This window comes from Etheostoma spectabile, chromosome 14, assembly GCF_008692095.1.
Source record: "Etheostoma spectabile isolate EspeVRDwgs_2016 chromosome 14, UIUC_Espe_1.0, whole genome shotgun sequence".
NCBI lineage: Eukaryota > Metazoa > Chordata > Actinopteri > Perciformes > Percidae > Etheostoma > Etheostoma spectabile.
The window spans coordinates 2,714,631-2,723,712 of NC_045746.1; the positions used below are offsets into that span (position 1 = coordinate 2,714,631).

A 9,082-nucleotide genomic window follows, 5' to 3' on the forward strand; every position below is an offset into this window, starting at 1 on the left:
CAGGTTTGTTCCAAGTTCTTTGGCAATTTACCTTCAGCGTCATCTGATTTGGTCCCTTTTCTTTTTCCTCTTCCCATGCCATTGACCTCAAGACTTCCACATCCAGACGATTCTTCCACGCAAAAGGCAGCCGCCAGGGGTTCTGGTACAGCTAGGGATTTAAGTTTTAAAAAAATTTAAGTTTTTTATAAGTATAAAATGGAGGGGTCAGCTATATATTACTACGTTTCAGGGCCCAGCAGGACTCAAGTGTGTCTGTTCTAAACTGCTAATGCCATTATCTAACAATTATGTAACCATAACAAAATAAACTGCTTATTGTGATGGATTCCCAGGATCAGGGCTGGATTGGCCATCTGAGAGACGGGCCACTTTCCGTTGGCCTACACAACTTCACACAGAAGTCTCCGATTCCTGTAACCATATCATGACCATGTCCTCTCAAATAATGAGGAATTTCTACACCTGCATCATATAGAGCGTCCTGAAAACCGCACCAAACAGGACCACAAGGTTCTGCAGAGGGTGCTTCGCTCGGATGAACCTATAATAAGCGGTTCTCTACTCTGCCTAAAAGTATATTTACTCCAGGTGCTGCGAGAAAAAGGCTATGAGAATCATTTAAGATCAAAACAAATTCTGGTAGGCCTGTTTGGGCGAAAATGCTAGGGCCGATTTTTTTGTCCCAATCTAGCGTAGCCCAGAGTAATGAAAGGAATGCATGAAAGTTGTGCTAATTGAAAGAATTAGCTTTCTTTCATGCATTCCTCTCACATCTACAGCAGTCAGAGTCACCGTGTTCACTCAGAAGGAATCACTTCACATGCGTAGGCACTTTTAATAAAGTTTCGAACATGTTTAGAGGCTAAAAACTTGCCCTGTTTAAGCCTGTTGGGTGCTAACTCTAGGAGGAGGATTACACGGTGTAGGCAGCACCGATTGTTTTTTTATCTCGCTAATGACAGCACTCCTAATTTACAAACAACAGAGTTACATGTTGGAGTGGACTGGAATTCTACTTTAAATGCTACTTAATAGGAACATGTGTACATAATTTATTAGAAAGTGAGTTACTCCTCAGCAGTATTAGTCAAATGCTGATCCCTTTAATTCACAAAAAAGACATCAAACAATGTGGCAGCTATATAATGTGATAAAAAAAAAAAAACATGTAATTTGCAATTCCTAACACACATCAGGTGTTCTGCGGACCTCCAACTGCATTGAACACAAACCACATAAATGACTTAAACTCACCAACGTGTGTACAAGATGTTTTGGGGAGTCAAAGTGTTGCATGAGAAAGGACTGGGAGAAACACTCCTCACAAGCAAAGCACACATAAAAAGGTTCCTCCTGAAACCGAGTGCTGATACACATCACAACCAGGGGTACACCTAAACATACAGATAAGAAATATTATATTTTACAGTTTAACGCCTTAAAAACTAGGACAATGATAACAAGTGGGTCTGCTCACCAATAACTGGTTGATTTTTCCCCAAGCGCACTTTGAGGTACTCAAGGTATAAACCCAGATTGAGTTTCGACTCTAACATAAAAGAAAGAGGGTTAAGAGATTTAATTGCAATTTTCCTTAGGTTAGAGCAGGAGTAAACATCAACTCAAACTTTCCAAGGTGGATGCTAATTTTTGGAGACAGGGATACCATCAAACCTTACTTTGTGAACATTAATCCGTTCTATATTTAAATGTTTATATTTTTAATTAGCTGGCAGACCTTTCGACCAATATAGTTTCAAACTGATAAAGTGTTGCAGAATGTTGTAACAGGAGAAAACTTTGTACCTTGGCAATAACCATCAGCACCTGTAAAAAAGGAGGGATATTGTCATCTTTCATTTAATTGAGCCTAACACAACAATTACATGAGAAATGAGAGGAAAGTACACAATACCTCCAAAGAGTTTAGTTAACATCTAGGGAAAAAACATTAGGGTAGATCTTAGAGAGTATGTAACGTCACATTTTGTAGCACATCATGAATAATCACAAATACTTGTAGGAAGCTATGAAAATGTTGATATACCTCTTTGTGTCTCGACTGTAACAAATGTGAGGAGTAATGACTTTTATGGTCAAAGCTCACACTGCAATTCTGCCATAGGGGAGAAACAAAAAATTAATAAACAAAGTTAATTACATTAACCAAACTTGTGTTCTTAATGTTCCCTACAGCATAGATAGTATTAGGTACAGTAATGATATCCAGGCTATTTATGATTGTGAAATTTATAATTTATCACCTGACAGCGTAGTTCGTACAAAAATGCTCCTGACGGTACAGAAGCAGCACGATACACTGCAAAGACAAAAACATAGCATTGAGTTGTTAATTCCATATTCCTAACTGTAAAAAAAAAAAAAAAAAAAAAAAAGTTCAACAGAATATCTGTTATTTGCTTTTTAAAGAAGAAATTGAATGTACGGTCTCTTTTTATGGAATGTATGAAATGTCTGGCTAATTTTTTATTTTAGCAGTTTTAAAACACTGGAATTTAATTAACATTTCACGTTATCACAACCAATGTACGACCAACAATTTAAGATGCCTAACTAGTTCACACTGATAATACACACCCAGCTTGTTCCCTGGTTTGATGCTTGTAATCAAGCCACTCTCCTTGTTTTCCATCCTGATGGATTCCAGTGCCTTCAATGCTACAAGCCACCAAAGGTTCAATTAGTAAAACATAACACTGGGTTTAACTGAAGCTCCAGTTCATTCAGAGGAATACAACATAAACGGAGGCATGAAAAATAAAAACCAACCTTCTGCATAACAAGCGAAATTCACCGATGGGAATTTGGCAGGCTCCAGGCTCACTTGCTGTGACAAAAAGTCATACGGTTTTACATTAATATGGACAAAAGCATACATTTGGCACATCTGCACTAGTGACTTTGTGAAGTGTATTACCTTCATATCAGTATTTGAAGTCCTGTGAATTTCCTCCGTCTGCTTTGCAAAATTGAGCAACACGGGGGCAAACTTGTTGTAATCCATGTAGGATTCCTTTGCCAGCAAAGTAGATGGATGCCACGCTCTCTGCACAGATTATGTGAGTCACACAAATGCCCCACAAGAAGAAAACTAAGTAAGGAATTATGCATTTTTTCCCCCAAACTTCAAACACATACATCTAGCCAAGCAGACATCAAGCCCATCGTCTTATAGTCAATGACATGGATTTCATTATTCCCTCAAAGACGCACCATCTGAATGACCTACATCCTGGATAAAACCTGGCGTTGTAGATATTCCCTGTATCTCTGGGATTGTATTTTTTAAATATTCTATTTTAATGTCAAAGCTACTTACAAAGTAACAAAAGATGTGGTCAAAGCTCAGGACATGTTTGATGATCGTGTGGTCAGCCAAAGGTAGGTTGCACAGCGTGCAGAGGTAGTATCTCTTCTCCGTCGGCCCAACACAAATGCATTCAACAAGGTGCTGCATGCCTACAAGATCATGACCAGAGAATACAGAAAAGGAGAAAGAAGTTCAAAAAGAATGCTGAGGAAGGCCAACTATGTAGTTAACTTTGCAGCGTATGCATGCAAATTTCATCTTGTGGATTGGTAAAATCCTTATTTGGATCATTCAATTTTGTTGAATTGGTATTATACAATTATTCCTGTAGATTAGTGACAAGGTAATCCCATGTCAAAACATTTCTCTAAATTATTACAATTATTCTATGAAACAAAATCTACGTTTCCCATCCTGTTCGCCACACTAAAGGAACATTTCATCACCAGCAGAATTTGCTTCCAAAGCGTTTCGTGAGGCATTTACTGACCAAGAAGTGGATGCTTCCTGTTGCTGTCTCTTTGGTAGCTTTGTATCATTGTCCTCTTTGGCTTGGTAACTAGAGGGGGTGGGGGGGAAATTGCAGCAATGAACCATGGACTAAAATGATAATAAGTACAAATAAATGTAACATATGCAGATAAACAGGCTCATTACAAGTAGAAGAAACAAATGGCTGCTGATTTGATTACATGACTAATAAAGCCCTGCTTTTGTATAGGGGTATTAGATGGGTAGGGTTTGAAGTGTATGTTGAACTCCGATATCCGGACAAGCAGAAATAAAGAGTCCTGAGAAAAATGTGCACACACCTTTAAGCAGCTTGAGAAGCTTGTCATTTTCACCGAGACTGCACATCACTGCAAAGTAGGATCAGATCATTTTCATTAAAACATACAATTTAATAAAAGTGTCAAACAAATATTGCATAGTGAAATCTTAGAATCACCTACCTTCAGTGTAGGTACTTCTTTCAAGCCTATTCAACAGATCTTTAGGTAAATCCAACAACTGCAGAGATCAAATTAGAAAAAAAAACAGGCTTTCATTGAACCAATACAAATATTGCAACACAGCCTCTTTACATAGCAGAAAAGATGCCTGTTACAGTTCAAAATAACAATATTAGAGTAAGACTAAAAAAAACTGACTGAACTCAAATTGTGGGCTGGAAAACCAAAACAATGAGCTTAAAGAAAATATGAAGTTCCATAGAGCCGAGAGGAACCGCAGAGTTGGGCGTTTATTCATGCTTGGTGTTGTTTTGTCGCCTATGTTGCCTTCCAGGCAGCAACCCATTTCACATACAAGTATCTATGTGATCCATTGTTGATATAAAATGATTAAATATAGCTGCTTTTATGTTTCAATATTAATTCCAAATTATGATTCCAGACCTCAAGGTACAAACCTGTAGTTGTCCTTGCCCCCTTTCTTTCACTTCCTTTATGACCTCAGACCTCAGAAAGACTCTTGAATCCATGCTGGGGATCCAGCCAAAATTCAGCACGTTGGGGTTTGTGTAGTTCTAAAATAAAAAAATACAAATTAAAATGTGGTTCCAAATGTTACGCATCGGTTTATGATGTTCAGCACTTACAAAGTAGTTTCTGAAATGGTCACTAGAAGAGAGGTGGTGTATAATCTTGTCTGGTGGCCTCTTTTCCTCACAGACATGGCACAGGTAAAAAGATTGGTCTGTCTCTGGACTGAAACACAGAGTCATCAGAGACAAGCCTGGAAGAAAGCACATTTAAAAAGAGAATATTTACTTCAAACACAATTCATCTTTTACATCTTTGATGTCTGGAAATGGATCGAGGAGACACCACAGATGACAGATTCAGATAATTTCAGATGAGATTCATCTTTATTCATATAGATAACCCACACACTCAAGTGGGAGAAACCGTCTAATACACAGATCAGGCACAGACCTCACGGACCACTAAGTTAACAGACTCCTTCCTACTGTTTGGCCTCACATCTGGATAACCTGTTGTCAATCACATAAGCAAAACAACTTAAGGTCCCACCCTTAGGTGCTCTCTGATGAGGTTAGGGCCCATCTAAGGTCACAGGTGAAGATTACTTATTGTTTTTCAGCTCTCTCTCTCACAAAACTTAATAATTACATCTGGAGATTATTAGTTCCCACGGCATCCAATTCAGTCAAACCCAGATGTTTCCCATGACCATCACCACTCGGGTCCCTCACATCAACATCAGTTGGCACATGAGGTTCATACACATAATAATAACCCTATATAATATATTGTATAACATATCTTTGAAAGCATGCATACTTAATGTTCAACCTTTCAATCTTCAGCCATAATTTACATTGTGTCACAGGTTTACATTTGATTTAGTGAGAACAATCACATAGGTCCATGTCCTACTGATGCCTGATATATTGCTTTAAGCTACAAATGATATACATTTTGAGCCACCAATTAATAATAGTAAGACAAATATTTACAAGTCATAAAGACAAGCACAGAGAATAACATGTCCTTTTCCCCCCCTTCAGCTATGATAGTAACTTACACAATACTGTATACTTATACAATACTAAATAAAAGACTGTTTTAAAAAAAAAAAGCAGAGTACACAAATAAGTATGTTAATATAGAAGCAAAGATTCAGTTGGACTAAAATTGAACAGAAACTTTACTGTTGCGATGCATAAGAAGAAAGGGTAAACTACCAACAAACTCAAATACACTTTACTAACCTATGATGGGTTGTTTGATGTCACGCCTGGCACGCGGATGGATCATAATAAGGTATGGAAAGAAGCCTGTGGAGTATACACAACAATGGAAGAAAAGATGATTACAATTGAGCTACTCAGGACAGCCGACGTTACATCAATCTTGACTTTAAATAAATGGGTCCAGTGATGTACATTGGCCATATGAATATGTGACATTCCAATTTGTTAATTTTTGCACGTTGTGTTTTAACCTTCTCAGTCTAAATAATAGGAAAAAGGTATATGAATGCTTACATCAACCTAAGTTATACACTATATACAAGAAGTGGAGGTAGCCACTGTTACGATTGGGAATCACAGGGTATCTCACGAAACGATACACCGCTCCCGATACCGAGAATATCACGATACAGCAATTTGCAATAATCAATATGTCGCTACTCAATCTTATAATGATACATCACGATATTATGAAAAAAAACAAGGGGAGATAAATGATTCAATATGACATTCATTACCATTTTTCTTTTTCTATAATTTAGCTAGAACCCATCGTTTGGGGTAATGTGCAAAACAATGCAGCAATGTGTTAACAAAGTCAAGGAAGAAGAAAACAATGCAGGTTTCAATATTTACAACAATTACAAAAAAACAACAAAAACAAAATCACACTGAATGTTTGTTTACAAGCACCAAACAGGGCGGCAAAGACGCATGATTACCATGACCCTGTACATATCTAAGAAGTGAACAAGAAAGAGAAGAAAGAAGATTAATGTTAGTAACTTTACATAATCTGAGGAACAACTTTCTGACACCGGTTTTGTGCACTAGGACACCCATGGAGGAGACGCATTGCACATTCCTGCCAGTGGTTTCAGTACATTCCAGTGATCAACAGCTGATGCTAAACAGGGTTGGGACAGGGTTTGATATAATTTTATTGAATCTGAATTCTTTGCCAAACAAACACAAGGGAAAAGAGAAGAAGCAGGCTTACCCTGACCCTCGAACATATCTAAAAAGAAATAGGAAGGGGGAAAAAAAAGATGAATTGAATGGGAATAATTTTGCGTAACACGTTTCCTCATGTGGGAAACAAACAGAAAAATGAATTACCTTTCTGGAAGACTTCTGCCATTTTCTGTTGGTAAAGAAGAGCGGAAACATGCAGAGGGGTTAATTATTGCTTAGGCAAAGGTAGCAAAAATAAATATGGAGACTGCCTTATAATACAGGACAACTGCACTAACTGAGTCAAACACATGGTCTTTCTCTCCAGTGGCTTCCAGCTTTAACTAAACAGTTAGCCAGCTTACTTATAATGTTGTTCATGAGACAGATCTAGACAGAAGAATTGATCTAAAGCCTGGAGAAGTACTTTTCCTATGTGTCCTATTTTGCATAACACCACATGACAATCTTGGCCAGGATATAAAAGCACAAGGTGCAAGCGGAAGTCTAACCCCTGAAGGAAGTGGCAGAATGCCTGATAAGGTAGAAAACAAAAAAAAAACTAAACTTGTCCACTAGATAAGCAAAAAGGTTAGGGCATGGCAGAAGGTGGGGACATTTGTTTGTTTCACACTGTAAAATGTAATGTTAAGTGCTCATTTATCTAGTCTTTCCCACATGCTTATGCAGTGACTCTTGAAAAAAGTATTCTCAGCAATTAGGGACAAAGACAGATATTGTCTTGAGTATTTCAATACCATCATCTCACCAAGGTTTTTCCCATCAGGTTTTCTGATTGCCACAACAGAGTTTACATGTTCTATATATGTTTATCAACAGGCCCAAGAAATGCAGTCAAAGGTCCCATATTATGCTCATTTTAAGGTCTACATGTATTTTAGGGTTTCTATTAGAACATGTTTACATGCTTTTATGTTCAAAAAAACATACTGTCTTTTCTCATACTGTCTGAATGTATCTGTATTAACCCTCTCTGAAATGCTTCGTTTTAGGGCCTGTCTCTTTGCGAAAATTGGAAACTTGCTTCCTCGCCAAAACCCTTGCGTTTAAGTTGGTTGGGGAATAGTGCCACCCACCCACACATGTACTAATTGTGTCTAGACAATACTGAGAATAACCAGGTTTAGTGCTCACCTGTTGATGTAGGCTTGAGTGCACATGACTCTTCAAATCAAGCACCCTGCTGTATTTGGTGAGGCAGACCTAGAAGACAAAAAAAGTGCATCAGTATTGCAAAACCACCTCCAACCCCTCTACTTCCCCCTCCCCCCCCTCACTGTCCCCTGGACTCCTCCTGGGAGAGCTCTACCTCCCCCTCCCCCTCCTCTAGCCCTCCGGTTAACACCTCTCTCCAGCCTGACTCCCCATCCCCCTACCCCACCTGTGACCTCTGTGTGCCTCACTGCTGACCAAGTGAGAAGACAGCTGAGCAGACTCCACTCCGTCCTTGGGTGCTCAAAGCCTGTGCCTCTCAGCTATGTGGAGTCTTTCACCATGTCTTCAACTTGAGCCTTGGTCTCCAAAGGGTCCCTGTGCTGAGGAAGACATCTTGCCTCGTTCCTGTGCCAAAGACGCCACGTCCCAGTGACGCCAAGGACTACAGACCCGTGGCACTGACCTCCCACATTATGAAGACCCTGGAGAGACTGGTTCTGGAACAGCTGCGGCCCATGGGACCTCTCCTGGACCCCCTCCAGTTCGCCTACCATCCCGGGTTGGGAGTTGAGGACGCCGTCATCTTCCTGCTCAACCGCATCTACGCCCACCTGGACAGGCCGGCGAGCGGGCATGTTTTTGACTTCTCCAGTGCTTTCAACACCCTCCGGCCGGCCCTGCTGGGTGAGAGTGCGGCGATGCAGGTGGATCCCCCCCTCGTGTCCTGGATTGTTGACTACCTGACTGGCAGACCACAGTATGTGCGCCTGCCAACACTGTGTGTCAGACAGCGTGGTCAGCAACACCGGGGCCCCGCAGGGGACTGTCCCCTCTCCCTTCCTCTTCATCATCTACACCACAGACTTCAACTACCACACAGAGTCCTGCCATCTTCAGAA

The 9,082-nt window shown here is 39.8% G+C and overlaps 1 protein-coding gene across 1 annotated transcript in view; it reads right to left on the reverse strand.

The window, feature by feature from the left end:
- The window catches only part of LOC116701437 (uncharacterized), a 51,930-nt gene that overhangs the window by 19,420 nt on the left and 23,428 nt on the right, over nt 1–9,082 (reverse strand). The window contains exons 2-21 of the mRNA XM_032535144.1: nt 8,163–8,231; nt 7,173–7,197; nt 7,054–7,071; nt 6,072–6,137; nt 4,935–5,071; nt 4,746–4,862; nt 4,288–4,345; nt 4,147–4,194; nt 3,825–3,893; nt 3,344–3,483; nt 2,942–3,070; nt 2,794–2,851; nt 2,602–2,682; nt 2,268–2,323; nt 2,051–2,119; nt 1,919–1,940; nt 1,810–1,830; nt 1,481–1,552; nt 1,258–1,397; nt 32–151 (exon numbers count right to left, since the gene is read on the reverse strand). Of these exons, the coding sequence (XP_032391035.1) occupies nt 32–151; nt 1,258–1,397; nt 1,481–1,552; nt 1,810–1,830; nt 1,919–1,940; nt 2,051–2,119; nt 2,268–2,323; nt 2,602–2,682; nt 2,794–2,851; nt 2,942–3,070; nt 3,344–3,483; nt 3,825–3,893; nt 4,147–4,194; nt 4,288–4,345; nt 4,746–4,862; nt 4,935–5,071; nt 6,072–6,137; nt 7,054–7,071; nt 7,173–7,197; nt 8,163–8,231 (1,515 nt within the window). The remainder of the gene's footprint in view (nt 1–31; nt 152–1,257; nt 1,398–1,480; nt 1,553–1,809; nt 1,831–1,918; nt 1,941–2,050; nt 2,120–2,267; nt 2,324–2,601; nt 2,683–2,793; nt 2,852–2,941; nt 3,071–3,343; nt 3,484–3,824; nt 3,894–4,146; nt 4,195–4,287; nt 4,346–4,745; nt 4,863–4,934; nt 5,072–6,071; nt 6,138–7,053; nt 7,072–7,172; nt 7,198–8,162; nt 8,232–9,082) is intronic.